This window comes from Camelus bactrianus, chromosome 19 (genome assembly GCF_048773025.1).
Source record: "Camelus bactrianus isolate YW-2024 breed Bactrian camel chromosome 19, ASM4877302v1, whole genome shotgun sequence".
NCBI lineage: Eukaryota > Metazoa > Chordata > Mammalia > Artiodactyla > Camelidae > Camelus > Camelus bactrianus.
The window spans coordinates 27,755,937-27,773,401 of NC_133557.1; the positions used below are offsets into that span (position 1 = coordinate 27,755,937).

General features: G+C 44.1%; 1 protein-coding gene across 1 annotated transcript; it reads right to left on the reverse strand.

Annotated features, from left to right (window-relative positions):
- Window positions 1-658: 658 nt before the first annotated feature.
- On the reverse strand, window positions 659-17,413 carry AURKA (aurora kinase A). The gene is made up of 9 exons (XM_010958591.3): window positions 17,221-17,413; window positions 13,594-13,637; window positions 11,384-11,663; window positions 9,846-9,900; window positions 8,568-8,759; window positions 7,672-7,810; window positions 3,693-3,841; window positions 1,721-1,895; window positions 659-1,583 (listed from the first exon to the last, which is right to left on the reverse strand). Exons 2-9 carry the CDS (start codon window positions 13,630-13,632, stop codon window positions 1,404-1,406), a joined length of 1,209 nt encoding a protein of 402 aa, XP_010956893.2. The 5' UTR covers window positions 13,633-13,637; window positions 17,221-17,413; the 3' UTR covers window positions 659-1,403.
- Window positions 17,414-17,465: the final 52 nt, after the last annotated feature.

The following is a 17,465-nucleotide window of genomic DNA, read 5'->3' on the forward strand; positions in this document are numbered from 1 at the left end:
CGAGTCCCCACTCGGCTCCCACGCCATGCCAGGAGCACGCACTTCTGGGCAGTATTGCTAGTTGATCAGCTCATTCCCCAGGATGAGGACCCGTTCCACAGGCTGGGCTGTGGTTGTGCATGACACTGAACGTCCCCTGCCAAGAACAGGGACTAGAGCTCAGTGGGCACGTGGGACAGTTTGCAGGATGGAGGGCGGGTACTGATTGCCCTCACCCCCCCTCCTGGGGCACCTCCATCTCCAGTCACATAGCCACAGCTCCCCGTTTCTGTGCCACATTTCCTGCTGTCCCTCCTCAGGCTGCGAGGAACTCTTGCCACACTGGCCTCCAACCTTTAAATCCTTCCCGTCCTTCAGGCCTAACTCAGCTGCTGGTTCCACCTCCTGATTACTCATCACAATTTGCCTGCTTGCTGAACTCTTATCACCCACCCCCCAGCCAGTGACCACCCAAACCAGGCTGTACAGATGGGTGACGTGAAGCAGAGGATGGATGGTGTGCACCGGCCAGGCCAGCCCCAACAGCACCACCCCGGGGGCCTTCCTCCCCACCTAGTCCCAGGCTCGGCCCAGCATCGCCCAAAGGGTGGAATGTGAACTCCTGGGAAACACACTGTCATTACAAGGTTGCACACATGAGAACTTTTAAAAAGCGTAATTGTTTTCTATATGTCTTTATATATATAGCTTTTGTAAAGTACATTAACAAAACATCAAAACCATGGAAAACCTAAGCCCCGAACATGTAGAAACAGCCAAGACCCACATCTCACCCATGTCCCCGAGTGGAGACAGAGCACGTGTGCCATCTCAGTCTCTCGGCCAGGAGGTCAGTGGAGGAGGAGGACGCGATAACCAGGCTTGGCAGGGGTGCTGGACAGACACCGAGAGTGGTCCTAAAGGGATGCCATGGAATTAAATATGCAAGTCTACACAAAGTCTTTATTTTAACATTTAAAAGAATCCCATGTTCATTCCAACAGCTTTACCAGACGGGCCACCCGATAAGTTACACGCACACAGGGACTGGGGAGGTTATTGCACAGCTTTTCAACAGGTCGGAACCAGTGGCCACCTCCCCACAGCCAGGCTCCGGGTCCATCTTCCAAGGTCACCTTACTCCACAGACGCTGTAGGGTGGCTGCACTTGCACACTGCCTCCAGACTGATTATACAGCCAGTGAGGTGCCAAGCACGATTCCTGAGGCTCCTCTGGCTCCGGGGTGTCACATCTGCCGAGCTGGGACTCTGGGCGGGAAGGTCGAGGCACTGCCTGCTCAGTAACAACGTTCCCTGTAGCGTCTCGGGGACAGACAGGCAGGCAGCAGGAAGACAGGTGCCAGCAGCTGCTCTGGACAGAGCACACAGCAGCCCTGCGCAGGGGTCTCTGCCCCAAAAGATTCTCATGGTTGTTTGCTGGTTGATTCTTTTTTTTGACTACTTGACGGTTTTGAATTCGCTGTGACCCAGGGGTGTTCAAGTACTTCTCTGAGGGTGGGCCTCTGGCTGGGATTATGCTTCAACAGTCTCGAGATGAGATCCCTGGCTCCCTCTGGTACAAAGTCAGGGAACGTGAATTCAACCTGGAGTGCGATAAGTGACAGGGGCACAAAACGTAGCTTAGAGAGAACAGTGTGAGTATTCGGATTGCGGCCTAAAGGTAAGGCTGGCAAGGAAGGAATTCTACCAGAATGATGGATCCTTTCCAGTCATGTCTTACCCTCGATATCCTTCGGTAGGTCTCTTGGTATGTGCTTGCCTCAAAAGGAGGCTTCCCAACTAGAAACTCATAGCAAAGCACCCCCAGGCTCCAGAGATCCACCTTCTCATCATGCATCCGGCCTTCGATCATCTCGGGGGGCAGGTAGTCCAGGGTGCCACAGAGGGTGGTTCTCCTAAAAATGGAGGCAGGCTCAGGTTGACATGCTTCTGCTTCTATTACCTCAGCTGCTAAAAAATCACCAAGCATCACACTAACACTGACTGGCCGCTTCTCCTAGGCTAGACTGTGTCGTGAAGCAGGCGCTGTGATAAATCCCCGTTTTAGACAGGGAGATGCGCAAGGTCTCACAGCTAGCAGTCAAGCTGTACCCCAAATCTGTCCAACTCCAGAACTTCTTTAAATGATCTAAGAGATTTAAAGTATTACTACTGTAAAATTTTGTGGACAACTGGGAAAATTTGAACATGGACTAGATATTAGATATTAACAAGGTTGTTGATTTCCTTAGGCGTGATAATGATTGTGATTATGTAGGATGACAGTGTCCTTGTTTTTAGGACATGCATGCTGAAGGACGAAGCATGATACCTGTGACTTATTTTTGAAGGTTCACCAAAAAAGTTGACACAGCCAATACAGCAAAATGGTAACAACTCTTTGAGTGTAGGCACTGGATAGACAGCGATCAGCTACCAATTCAGCCTCTCTGTGTGTTGTTTTTTGTAGCAGGTGGGAAATACGCTCCGGGTAGCAGACATCAAACCAGGAGCTAAGACTGTGTAGGTTTTGCTGTTTTACATCAGCTGTGCATGCGGACATAGGGTTAAGGAGCTACCTCTCCAGACATCCAGCCTCTACTTCACCACAGAGATTCAGGAGGCAGACCGTATCAGGGGTTCTCAGACGACGGCACAATACCCTGGGAGCTCTTACAGTTAATGTGTGAGAGGCGGGGTGAAGGGACCAACGTTTACATAAATGTCCTCTCCAGAAAAGGCTAAGCGATTTTTCCCCTCAGAATGACACCCCTGGACAGGTTAAGGTACAATTTAGCCCTGTGATACCATAAAGCCATTGTTGTTGGCCTCACCAGGTGCCAACAGCTCCTACTCATGACAGATGAGACTTTTTTTTTTTTAAAGAAAAGAGAAAGATGGCAACAGCAGATCCACCGCATTGCTGGAAGCAATCAGGAGCGGTCTGGTACAAAAACGAAGGTCCCCCCACTCAGTGAGATCTGTTTTAAGCTACACAATTTTTTTTAACTGGCTTTTTTTTTTTTTTAAGTAATCTGGCTATAATTTTTTGTTTTAAAGACCAACCCCAAAGTTGATATTCTCATCAATAGATGTATGCTTTTAAGTGCCCTACTTCATACATGGTTTCAAAAGCTCTTTTAAACCCAACTTAAAAACAGGAGGAAATGTTTTAGCTCTGCTTGGAAAGTTCACTTAAATTATTTCTTAGGTTGCTCTCTCTGCCTTAGCTTTAAGAGGAGATAGGAAAGGACCATTCTGTTGACAACAGCAAACCAAAGACTCTTTAACCACCACCCTGAAAGTTCCAGCCAAACCACTTTGGTTCCTTTAAGTGGCCTGAAGAACTGTGCTCTCAGCTGCAGACCTTCACAAGTGCCACCCTCAGGGACTTGTCTTGTGGCCCAGGAAGCAGTGGAGTCCCCACCCCACACTTCAGTCAGGTGTCACTCCCCCTCTACACCTGCTAGACTTCACCTCTGTCATATACTTGTCATATATTTCACTTATTTGTCCCCTTCATTAGCCCCTAAGGACAAAAGTGTTCTTGAAGACGCTAGTTCCCTGTCAGGCCTAAATCTCTCTGAAGTATGTGTGTCAGTTACCTGCCCCAGTTCAGCACGACATCTGCACTTACAGTTTACTATGTAGCTTACGATTAGCCCCCAGGGATTTTGCTAAACCAAACCAGTTCCACCTCTAAAGTTACATACCTGGAGGATGGGGCATGTACCGACCACCCAAAATCTGCAATCTTAAGCTCTCCAGCTGATCCAAGGAGCAGGTTTTCTGGCTTAATGTCTCTATGAATAACTCTCTTTGAATGACAGTAAGACAGGGCATTTGCCAATTCTGTGATATACTATTTAAAAAAAAAAAAGTATTGAAAGTCTGTGTTTTAGATTTTACATGACACAATTTTACACATCTTTTCTGAAAAAAAACCCAACATAGATTTTAACATGTTCTGTAGATTTTAAAGCAAAAACTAGATACAATGAGTGACTCTACAAAAAACAAACCAATTTAGTGGTCAGCATAAAGTACAAGTTATTCTGTGCTAAATTACATGCTAATACAGCAGATGCGATACTGGAAGACAGGAAACACAGGTACCACTACATCCCCACATGGCAATTTATGGCCCAGCAGCAATGAATTAATATTTAAAAACTGGTACAAATTAGGGAGTCAGCTCTGTAAACAATTTTTAACATTTTTTAAAAAACTTTAACGTACAATCCATTCCCATTTTTAAAACCAAGGCCAATATACAACAAAAGGATTTGTTTGAAACTGAAAATTTACTTTAAGAGCATCAACAGAAAATAATCCTGAATAAACTAAAAGCAGGCGTCCTGGCACATGAGACAGCATGCTACCTTTGGGGGTGCACCACACAGTGACCCACAGTCAGCTTCAAAGCACGCAAGTCAGTCCTTCTGTTAGTTTTGTTTCCATTTCAACTAAAAGATCTACCTAGCAAGTCCAGGATTTGCTTTAACATGTAAATAAAAATTGGTTTTTAGGACTCTGGAAGAATATATTCAGCTCTGGCTAAAGTTTGAGAAGCAGTTGTTTTCTAAAAGTAATTACATACAGAACTGAACATTATTTTACACCAAAAAAGTTTACTAAGCAAGTTATCCTCAGAAAGGACATTCTTCATTTTTTTCAGCCAAAAGGCAGAAACTAAAGTTTAGACCACAATAAACTGAACGTGCAGGCAAAGAAAAAGCTCGTCTACTACACCAAAGTCAAGGTGCCGGTGCTCCAAAAACAGACATTAGAATTCCAGGGGGCAACGGGCTGCCCCTGCTCAAACCAAGACAGGAAGCTACTGGTTAAACCAGAGCTCTCGGGCACCCACTCCCTCCACACTTCCCATATCAGAATTAGTTTTATTTTAATCAATCAGGAAAGAAAAACAGGTGCATATAGCTCCAAAGTACTAAAGAATCTAGAAAGAACTAATCTTATTTTCATTTTCTTTCAAATAGCTATTTACACCAAAGTAAACTCCATCTGGATTGGAGAAAACTGAGTACTACAAATATTAATTGCCAATTAAATAAGGTAGCAAATTCAGTTAGCTAATATTTAAAAAGCAAACAAAATAGATTTCTACTTATCCAGAGGGCAAATACTGAAGTTTAAAATAGTATGCCTTATTGCACATTCACCAATAGTGCTGGGTTTTCATAAGATAAAAGTAAAACCACCAGAATTTAATGCCGTTTAAATCAATGCCAAAAAGAAAATTAGTGTACACACTACCCAGAGACCTCCACCAAGGAACAGAACAAAGTAACCACCATTCAACAGGCCCATCATTTGCCAGTTCCACAAAAACAGCCCAAACTAAGACTCAACTTCCTCAGCAACTTCATTCACATAACAGAGGAGGGCACAATCCACGAGAAAACAAAAACGCAAACAAAAACCTGCCATGCTGTGCTAAGATTAAAAACTTCTGCCCTGTGACAGACACAGTTAAAGAATGAAAACACAAGCCAGACTGGGAGAAAACTTTTTTTTGTAAAACACGTGTGATAAAGGACATGTATCACGGCGGGGAGGATATAGCTCAGAGGTAGAGTGCGTGTTCAGCGTGCACGAGGTCCTCTGTTCAATCCCCAGTGCCTCCAATAAAAATAAATAAATCAAATTACCTCCCCCCCCAAAATAAAAAGTCATAATTTTAAATTTTTTTAAATAAATAAAGGGCATGTATCACAAATACACAAGAACTCTTAAAGCTCAATAAGACAACAACAAAAATGTTTTAATGGGCCAAAGATCTGAACAGATACCTCAAGGATGATACACAGATGGCAAATAAAACCTGAAAAGATGCTCAACATTGTATGTTATTAGAGAGCTGCAAATTAAAACAATGAGGCACCATTATACACCTTTCAGAATGACAAATCCAAAAAGATGGACAACACCAATAGTTAGTGAGGAGCAACAGGAGCGCTCATTCATTGGTGGGAATGCAAGGACGGCACACCCACTTTGGAAGACAGCTTACCAGCTGCTTACAAAGCTAAATTTAGTCTTACCACACAAGCCAGCAATCACATCCCTAGGTATATCCCCCCCAGATTTGAAAACTTAGGTCCCACAAAAACCTGCGTGCAATTGTTCATAGCAGCTTTACTCTAATGACCAAAACCCAGAAGCAACCAAGATGCACTTCAGTAGATGAAGAGATAAACCAAGGTACAGCCATACAATGGAATAGTATTCACCAATTTTAAAAATGAGCTATCAAGCCCTGAAAAGGTACAGATGAATCTCAAATGCATATAGCTGTTTCCCACAGGGGTTAACAATTTAACAATCAGTAAACAATTCTGATACCACTATACATGCACCCTGAATTGAATAAATAAATAGATGGCGGATGGTGGAATCCAAGTTTCTCAGTAGTGGCATGGGAGGTTACAGGTGAGCAAGGGAGGAGGGCAGAATGATTCATGTAAGAGTGCACTCATGTTTTGCTTAATATAGATACAGATGCATAAATCCTAGAAATTTTTTCGATACATGCACATACATAGATTACTATACACATGTATGTGCTTGCTCTTTGTCAGCTGAAAGCCTATAAGTAATACTACTTCAGTAGAAATGAGCATATTGAGTTACCAAATCTTAGTTTCTAATAACATTTTCCAATAAAAAGAAAAAACGTGCCTTGGAGAAAACAACCAATTCTAGGACTGGGACGGGAAATGTACAAGAGGAAGCCGGGACACCTTACAGCACCAGGAAACCAGAAAGTGCTTTTAAACACACACACACTCCCACAATGATGGGGACATGCCCAAAGGACACAGGAACCATGTGAAAAGAGCTCCCAATGACCAAAGCTGGTCCAACGAGAGCGAAGCAGCCTTAGATTATACCCAAAGTACATTAATAGATGATTGAGTAAATAAATAATGGAGAAGAGATAAATCTCTGGTACAGAATTCCAAATAATTTATGTGGATACTCCGCCCTACTGGAGATGGAATATAATCTCCCTTGGGCTGTTCCTTTGAAAGGACACAGTATGAAAAGGGAGAAGAAAAGAATAACTTCACATTGGAGAAACCCGACCAACACCATCTCAGTCAATGATCAAGGCCAACACCCACCTTGATGAGTCAGGTTAACAGTATGAACCCCTGATGTGAGAATGCACTTGACCTCCGATCTTCCTCTCAAAAACCCACAACCCTAATTTAATCATGAGAAAAACTAAGGAAACCTGAATGAAGAATGGCTTTCAGTTCATAGCTATGTACCAATATTGGTTCATTAGTTATGACAACTGTACTGTGCTAATGTAAGACGTTAATAGGAGAAATGAGGTGTGTATTAATAGGAGAAAGTCTGTACTATCTTCAGTTATTCTGTAAATCTAAAACTCATCCAAAATAATTTTGTTTTTAAAAGAGGCCAACTCTCTATATTTCCACAAACAGCTGTGGTAACCAACCACAATATTCCACTCGGTACCGGATTTTATCTGTTTATAAAGGTACACCTAAGCTATTGTGATGTTTCCATTTCATATCTGATCCTATTAAGCTATCCTTCCATAATACAAAACTCCCTCTATTATAGTGAAAGGTGCATTGCTGTGTAGGACAAGCATAGAGGAGACAGAATCCGTCTGGACAGTAAGTGAAAACTTACAGTAGCAGTTCTCTGCTCATCAAACTTTGACAGTTTCTGAAGTTCTCTATAGACAGCTCCAAGCGGTGCATATTCCAGAATTAGGTAAACTCTGGTAGCATCATGGAAATAACCATACAGTCTGAGAATATTCGGATGCCTGCAACGAAGGATGAACACTCTTGACGCCTGGTTTTGCAGCCGATACAAGAATGTGTACTGAGTATCAGACAAACCCTTCATGTGAACCCAGTGGTGAAAACTGGTTCTGGTCACAGACTCCCCACCCCAAAACCCACCTGAGAATTTGAAACTATAGATTCACTGTAAGAAAAAGGCATACATCATGTATCAATTAACATGCATTTCAAAGTATTAATGGAACTCAAGTTTAGTTAAGACTATTTCCTTCCTTTAGGCCATCTTTATTCTTAGAGGGAAAGAGTTCAGCTAAATATTAAGTCTCTGTAAATTGAAAAAAAAAAAAAAAAAAAAAGACACGGCATTCCCATGGTAGTTTGACACCCAAACACCTGACACAGACACAGAAGGAACGGCAACGGCAGTGGGTGTGCTGCGGAGGACCGGGCAGCTGGGCACAGCCTGAGATGGTGGGGGAGGGAAAAAAAAAAAAGACCCACTGGCCAAAGTCAACCTGCAAGAAGTTTGTAACCTGAACTCAGATTAAGAGGGACTGTTCCCTTTAACTATCCACCAAAAGAAAGCAAAAACACGTCCTGTAAATTACTCCACTAACAAAGCAAACCTTAAAGCAATCTTTCAGGACCACAGCATACAAACTTAATCACTCTTTGCAGGACTATGAGGCCAGCCTTCTACAAAGGCGTTTGTGATGGTCCAACTCTCAGTAGCTAAGTTCTGTACACCACTCTTCTCGACGTCAGTCTGAGACTTACCTAAGGTGGGACTGTATTTCTACTTCTCTTCTCAGCTGATGCTCAACTCCTGCTTTCTCTAGTTGAGCTTTAAATAATACTTTCAGAGCCAGGATAAACTTGCTTTGTTTTTCTCTTGCCAAATAAACATTACCAAACTTTCCTTTACCCAGTGGGCGACCAATTTCAAAATCTTCCAAAGCCCACTGCCTCCTAGAAAAGAATTGAACATTTTAAAATGTGAAGAAAACACATCTTTTCTAAGACCTAGTATATTTGTATTAGTAAGTAGTAAACGTCCTGTAATTTTATATTTAAAGTTGTATTCCGTACGTCCCCTCTGCAAAACCCAAGCCAATAGCCACAATTAACGCGTCACCGCAGACATGAAGCCCTCTGTCCCCCCACGGCCGTCAGCTGAATGAATCTGTAACAAGGAACGATCTGGACGTTTAGAGCGGAAGCCCTCACTGGGAAGCGTCCCAAGACACCACTATGCTCTGGAGCCCAGACCTCGGAACAACACTTAGGACAACACCAAGGATTAGCCAAGAAACTGGAGAGGGAAGAACGCTTCAGCGCCCTCTGTGAGCCTCTTTCAGACTTATCACAGCCTCCTCCAGAGATGCCAACACTCTCTGGGGTGGAGAACCACTCTGGTAAAGCAAGTGGGCTGGACCCCACAGGCACTGGGGCGAGAACTGTAGGATACAGACTCTCAGACGGCCTCTGTCAGGAAGCGAGAGCAGAAAAGGCTGTGGGTTCCCTCCTGGCTCCACCGGCTGCATCTTAGAGTCCACACAGTTCAGAGACCGAAAGCAGGCACCCAGAACATTTCTGGGGAAAATACTATAGCCAAGCTTTACTATGAAGAACAAGTACAATAATTCTATTAATACTTTCAAAATGCTCATAGTCATGCATGTGTCTATAGCAAATGACTGCATTTTGTTTTTTTTTTAAACAAAACTTGCACTTTATTAGAATAGAATAATGTATAGAAGCATACATAAACCATATGGAGTAGTTACTTCCAAGGATAGAGAGGAACTGCCACTTTACCCATTTCTGTAATAGCCTTTTCTAAATTTGAAAAGCAAGAAGAAAAATTAGAGTCCTTAGTAAACATCCATCAATAAAACTCACTTTTTTAAAAACTGGTAATTTGAAACAAGTATATTTTCTAAGTGAAAATACAGAGGCCTATTTTTTTTAATGTTCTCATAACTAAATTTGCAACTAAATGGTGTCTTCCAGTAAGACGATGGTACAGAACTTTGTAAATAAAATAACGCTTACTTTTTTGATTCTTCATTTTTCTGTTTTGATGCCACTTCCTTTTCAGGATTAGTTCCTAGACAGAAGAAGTTAAAAACCTGTTTTTAGAATAACTATACAGAATAAGTTAAAAACCTTTGAATAGAGGTGAATCAAAGAATGGTCACCAAAATAGTAATGGTATGTCTAGAATGACAGATCTGGGCTATTTTCAGTTTATTAAAAAAAAAAGAAAAAGAAAATGACTATCATACGGGTAACCTGACTCCTGCTATGTGAATTTATAGAATTTCAAGAGTAAAGACAAGCAGATACATACATTTAGGCCCTCAGGTGATTTAAAGGCTCTCAGGTAATTTAAAGACTCGAGACTACACAGATTGTCCCTGAAGCCTCAGTTTCTAAAGAAGATCTTCTAAGGGAGACGTACAATCTTCCCATCCATCACAAACTCCCACCCGGTCACCTTCTCCCCAGTAGGTAGGCCAGCCCACTGTCCACCTGCTACATGAGCCAACCATCACTATCCCGCCACTGTATTAGTTACCGAGAAGAAATTATATGGGACATTTCCACTTGTCTATGTCCAGCACTTCAAACTCTAACAGCAGCAGCACAGTTTGCTCTGCTCAAGTATTTGAATTCAGGCCTACACCCTCCCCCCGTGGTTCAGTATCTCATTCAATGCCATCATATAACCACCATCCCTATGTTCACTTTACCATCCAGTTCTGTCAAGTCAGCATCCTAAGTGAGCACTCAAATTTGTCTGCACCTCTCCGTTCTGGCTACATCTTTGAACAAGTTAATGCTTCTGAGTCTTAGCTTCCTCCTCTGCAAAACTGAGTTAAAAACTATGGCTGCCTTCATAGAGGGGTTACTAGGACAGTATGAGACAATGTGGATGAAGGGAGCCTGCTGCGTGTGAGCTGGTAAATAGCAACTGTTACCATCCACCCTGCTCCACCTAGTTCAGATCACTGCCGTATTTAACCTGAACTACAATGGTCTCCCTCCCATCTGGTACCCCTGGGTCCAGCACGGCTCCTCTCCAGTTCATTCCACACACCGAGGTAAGCTTTCTGTAAAAGGCAAGTCACTCCCTCCTCTGCTCAAAAACTTTTCGGTAGCTTCAACACACAGGGAATGAAGCCCCGCTCAACACAGCCAGCAGCGTCCACCAGGACCTTGCCCAGCCTGCCTCAGTCCATCTACTCCCCCAGCCCCCAGCCGTTGCGTCCACACTTCAGAACCATGGGATTTTTCAGTTCCAAGTACACCTGCTACAAGCACCCTACCCCCCCACCACCCCGCAGTAAGCAATCAAAGAAGGCAGGGTAGGTGCTGTGTCCTCCCTGCCCGCCCAACTCTTCCCTGAGGGTGGGAATCAGGCCTGGCCCGCGGAAGACATTGTTACTTTATCCGGACATCAAATTTTCTCCCCATCCTCAATAGAAATGATGCAAAAGTTAGGGTTCCAAACAACAAACATGTCTACATTTGCTTTTATAGCAACTAAAAAGAAGGGCTATCCAGCAAGTCTTAAAACGCTGACTTACCAGGTGCTGGTGCCTGGGGCTGCTCACTCTTTTGGGTACTACCCAGCGGCCTGGAGACGGGACGAGGGACACTGGCTGCCTGCGACTGCTTCTGCTTCAGATTCTGTCCTGGTTTATGGCTGGACACAAGCTTCTGAGCTTGTGAAGGAACACGCTGGGCAGAATTTGAAGGACATAAGACCCGCTGAGCCTGGCCACTGTTTGCAGATACCGGATTCTGAGAAGGAAATTGTTGAGTCACCGGAACACGTTTTGGACCATCACCAAGTGGAACTGTAGTCTAGATGGGAAGGAAAAATGAACTTTATGGTCTTCATGAACAAAAGCTGAATATTTTGAATTTATTTCAAAAGTTTATTCACCAGCAAAATAAAATAATGTCATTCACTGGTAATAATAAAGATGGAAGGGGATCTTTATTTATTTATGCAGCTACTACACCTGAATGGTACCTCCACCTCCTACCCATCCCCGACACCCCACCCCTAAAAACCATGCTCCCATAAACAATGTTCATTAACTAAGCTTTCATCTAAAAAATGGAGGCGTTAAACATTTTCTAAGAATTCTCAATGACTTGCAAATTATTTAGTAAAAAGCTGCAATTCATAAACTTTATACGAAAATCTCAATTCCATTGAAATTTTTTTGACAATATGTAATGTTTAGGGAAAAAAACTGAAAGAAATACATCAAAATATTTGAGTGAAGAAGTTTTGGAAGACAGTCTAAATATTTGTATTTGCCAGTTTTTCCACAAAAAACTAATTACTACTGATTTAGTAGTGTATCCATTTTCATGTGCTTACAAAATGGATCCGAGGCAAAAGAGAAAACAAATGTAGGTGCTTCAAAAAATGACTACCAAAATATCTTATTTCTATGCCTGTAAATCGGATATCACACGTTTTAAAAATAGTTAATTCACGGGGAGAGAGTACAGCTCAGTGGTAGAATACATGCCTAGCATGCGTGAGGTCCTGGGTTCAATCCTCACTACCTCCATTTAATAAATAAACAAACCTAATTACCTACCCGCTACCAAAAAAAAAAGTTAGTTCTAACACCCTGAGCTAATCAAAGGGGGTGACTTCTTACAACAATGGAGGAAATCTCCCCTAAATGAGGAAACAAGGCTGGAAGAGAAATCTCAGAATCCATCACCAGCTCACTGGTAGGACTGCTTTACAAGAGAGGGTTTCCAACTTTCGAGTAAAAAAAAAAAATTACTTCTGAAATTAGCAGCATCTGCAACACAGGCATTCAGGCAGTGACAAGCACGTTAAAAACAGAGCAATTTTTAAAAATGATCTTTATCATAGAAATTGAGAATCAAATACAGTGAATAGTTGGCCTTTTTCTAGTTGGTCATTTTCATACTTTTAACCAGTAAAAAAAAAAGGGGGGGGGGTCAGTAAGTATCCATTTATTCCAAGATGAAGATTTCTAAAAACAAGCCCCTCCCCTCAAAAAAAAAAAAAAAGCAGTATTTATATTCTTCCAATTTCCTACAAGGAAAAACACCTGGGGATTACTTATATTAAAGGATCTTTTTATATAAGAGACTCATCTATCCATCTGCTCCACAAATATTCATCAAATGCTAGGAGCCAGAGGGTCTTTCCTCAGTGAAGCCTTCCTGGGTTCCAAGCCATCCAAACCTGAACTGAGCACCCACCTCAGAATTACTCAGGTTGTGTATATACAGCATGGTACTGGCTCACACACCTCCCCCAAAAGGGCTCCAAGTTCTTTAAAGTCAAAGGCCATGTGCTTTTCACCACTGGATTCCTGCACCTGACCCAGAACCCGGCTCAGAGTGGACTCCCAGGGAATGCTCGCTAAAATGCTGCTTGACAGTCCTCCGAATCATGACCAAACCAACTAAGGCAAAGAAATTAACTTCTGCCAAGCAAGAAGTACAGGCAGGTATTAGGCCCCTATTGTATATATTATTATCCTGCATGCTATGGGGTAATACAGATACTTAAACGGCTAACTATAAAACAAAGCAGAGCAAAATAAAAGTTACATTGAGAGAATCAGGTGTTACTGAATGCTGAGAAAAATGACTAATTCCTATCTGGGACTGTGGCAGAGGGATCTAAAGTTACAACCCAAAGTAAAGGTGAAAAGAATTTCCAGATATAGAACCAATCTCCTTTTGGGTTTTATGGATGTAATTTGAGATTACAGATTATTCAATTTACCTTAGGCCCCAAAATGCAGTTTTCTTTACATTTGTCCATGATGCCTGGAAAGAAACAAGAACCACCTTTAATTTATAAAAATTCATTTGCTTCAAAGTATCATGCTGGATCACGGTTAGAAATTCTGATTTAAAAACCTCAACATCACAAAGGATTTTACACATTTTGTCAACCAAATGAGTCTGAGAAGGGAGCAGTGTTTTCCTGTGATACCAAGTTCAGGTGTGGGGCCTCCCCACATCATCAACTTCTCCCCTGGTACACTGCATACCCCGCTTTCCCGGCCACTCAAACTGCGCTCTGGAGCTGCCTCGGCCTCCGCTCTACCATCTCTCTGACGATCACTTCCATCAGTGTACCAAGCCTGCTTCCATACCTGCTGCCTCTTTACCCTCAACTGACTCAGTCTATAACCACACTTCCCACCTTCCCTTTCAACAGCAAAGCTCTGAACAGTCACCTCTACTGCCTCCCTCACCCTGCCTCAAGCTCACTCCCGCGGGGCTTTTATCCTCACAACAGGTCAGGCTCACGCCTGGCCCCTGAAGTTGCCAAATCCGAAGTCCAATTCTCCCCCCTTCTTCTTGCATTCCTGGCATTCCGTGGTCACTCACTCTCTCCCACTCCTTTCTTCAATGAGCTGGAAGATTTGTCTCCCACCTTACTAGCTGTCCCATCCCAACCTCCCTCCTTTGCTGGATCAGTTTTCCACCAATCTGAGTGCCTGGGGTGATGCCAGAATCGGTCCTTGGACCCCCCACACACATCCACTTCATCTACACCTTCCTAAGGCCCCACACCCAGCACCAGGGTCTAAACGTCTTAAGATAACCTGAATTTGCATCTTCTGCCCTACCTGGTCCTCTGACTACCAGACTGGCTACCTAACAACCTGTTCGGAATCCCCTAAAAAGGCCTGCCAGTCATCGCAGCCCAAACACAACACCAAATAAACCTCTTTCCTCCACACTCCTTTTCCCCTCTGCCATGGGGACACTGAGCTCAGGCCCAGAATCACTTTTCCAACTACATTCACTCCCTAAGAGAGTTCATCCAGTCTCCCGGCTTTCAGTACCACGCACAGGCTGAGGACCCCCAAATTTCCATCTCTAGCCTGGGCTTCTCTAAACTCCTACCACTGGTAATCTGAGGGGCATCTCACATGTAATAAGTCCCAAACTGTGGTCCTGCTCCCTCCGTACCGCAATCTCCCCAAACCTCTTCTCTCAGGCTGTCCCCTCTCAGCTGATGGAAAACCCATCCTGCCAGTTGTTGAAGTCCGAGGTCTTAGCAAAGTCTTTTACTCGGCTCTGCCTCAAACCCCATATCTCATCCATCAGCATACCTTATAGGCTCTATCTTCAAAATCACTGCTCACAACCTTCACTGCTCCCAGCTGGCCAAACCACAATTCTCTCTCCCCTCAATTATTTGCAAAAGGCCCCCAAGGGTCACTCAGCTTCCACCCTTGCCCCATTATGGTCCATTTGCAACACTGTGCCCAGTGATCCCATTAACAAGTCAGATATAGTGGTCCTTGGTCCAGAGGCCCCTCATGGTTCCTCAACTCAAATTCAAAATCCTACTTGCAGACAGGCCTACAAAGTCTCATAGAATGTAGACCCTGACCACCCCTCTGACCTTACCTCCTCATCTTGTCTAAGGCACACCAGCCACACAGGGCCCCTCCCTTTCCCTGGCAGAGAAGTCCCCTGCCACAGGGCCTTTGCACTTCCTGTTCCCTCTCCCTGTGAGGCTCTTCCCCATAACAGAAGTGTGGCTTGCTCCTTCATCTCCTTCATTTCATTCATGCTGAGATGTCTGTACCCTTTCAGGTCATCTCTCCTTTATTTTTCTTCATGGCCCTTAACACCTTACATAATGTTATTTGTACTTGTTTACAGTCTGATTCTCCAGATTCAGACACTCAGCTACCTGCTTGGTATCTCTAAAGAAAGCAAGCTCCTGGGGAGGAAGGGCTTAGTCCCATTTTTTTTCACTGTTGCCTCCTCAGAAGTCACCTCGCACGAGTTAGAATCACTTCCTGTGAGTCTGGCATAACAACGTATCAAGTAGAACATAAACTCCAAGAAAGGAGAAAGCTCTCTGTATTTCTCTTACTCAGGTGCTCCCTACATTCTAGAATCCAACCAGAAAGCAGTCTCAGCCCCACACTCTCACATCCATTTTACAAACAAGCAGATAACCCCACCTTGAAGATGCGTCCAGGCTAAAGAGGCTGGAGTCCTTATTCCAAACAATCATTTAGAAATAATAGACAAAAAGGGAAAATAAATATATTCCCATATTTTACAAACATTAATTTCACAGACTCTAATGCTTTCTTCACTTTTCCTAGCAATTACAAGCAGCAGACTGAGATCATGTAGGCCTATGGACATTTATTCAAAAGTCTTCAACAGAAGATACAGACGTTTGCTCAAATGTAATACTTCCTTCTCAGGAAGAATAATAACCAGAATAGAAGAAGACTCTGACCCAGAAATTCTGGAGTCACAGGAAGATTCTCAGGTGATTCTGGCCTACAGCCAAGTTCAGAAGTCACGCATCCAGATGACCTGCACAAGATCCCTGCAGTTCAAACTAGTCTAAATAGGAAAACTGAGATTTCATAGCATCGAGGTTTTAGATGTTTCCTTCCTTTGTCAAACCTTCTAATAATGTCCACCCAGATGAAGGAGAGTGGAGAGGAAGTGAGTATGTTGCTGAAAAGCCTTTAATTCAAAGAACAAGGAAGGTTAAGGATATGGAGACAGTAAAAGCCAAGGGCAGTAACTCCATCTACAGCAGGAGGGCTTTTGTTAGAAATGGAGACTTTCAGGCCCAACCCCAGGCCTAACAAATCAGACCCTGCATTGCATCAACACCCGCAGATGGCTAGCATGCGCTGGGCTAGACTTATAGTTTCTTCAACGAAACAGAATCACCTGCAGAGCTTGATGAAAATACAGACACCTGAGTCCTACGCCCCAGCCCTTCTGCTCCGTTAAGTGGGTCTATATTTTTAACACGGACGCTCAAGTAATTCCGATAAAGGTAGTCCAAGGTCTACGATTTGAGAAGCACTGGCCCAGGAAGGCCTCTTCCACGTTATTCACCCACCCACTCACCCATCCAGCCCGGACAAGGGCCTTTCCTGCCCAGTCCATCCAAAGTAGCCGCCGGTTCCTAATGCTCATTACTGCTGGAACTTATCTTGCTAGTTCGTCGTCTGTTTTCCCACCCCCATTAGAACGTAAATCCCCAAAGAGCAAAAAACCTGTGCTGAGTACCTCACTGAATCTCATAAGAAAGCACCCCCACCCCCACGCCCCCCCCACCCTACCCACGCCATTCAACAACCCCATTCACTCCAAGTGTTTGATAAACACCAAGAGGAATCTTACTGGGCACCCCGGTACCCAGGAGCAGATAGGAGGGCGCTGGGAAAGCGGGGGGGAGGGGGGCACAGAGGGGAACGGGGGGCAGGGGACGGAAGGGGGGGCTTTCTCGCCAAGACGCTTCCCTCGCCGGCCCCGCGGCCCCACCGCCCGCCCCACTTCCACCACCCGCTCAAAGGCCACCCAGGGTCCGCCCGCCTCACTGAGCTGCCCCAGATCCACGCACCTGTAGGCTCTCGCCTGTGACCCGAGGCCGCCGAGTCCTCCCGAGAGCTCAGCCGTTAGGATTCAGTTTTCATTTTAAAAGGAGTTAAACCCTCTAATCCGAAAGTTGATTGGCCCGAGCTAGAGAGGCGCTGACTTTTCATTGGTTCAAGGCCAACTCGACGGCTTGCGTCACAGGCAAGGCAGAGACGAAGCGCAGGCGCACTTGCTCCGTAAGACCCCGGAAGTGGTGGAGCCAACGGCCCG

What these genes read in the sequence shown, in the direction of transcription:
- AURKA (XM_010958591.3), bottom strand. Translation starts at nt 13,632, where the DNA reads ATGGACAAATGTAAAGAAAACTGCATTTTGGGGCCTAAG. An exon ending in GAAATACAGTCCCACCTTAG is followed by an intron (nt 7,811 to 8,567) that starts GTAAGTCTCAGA and finishes CCTTCGTTGCAG; the next exon opens with GCATCCGAATATTCTCAGAC. An exon ending in ATGAGCAGAGAACTGCTACT is followed by an intron (nt 3,842 to 7,671) that starts GTAAGTTTTCAC and finishes TTTTTTAAATAG; the next exon opens with TATATCACAGAATTGGCAAA.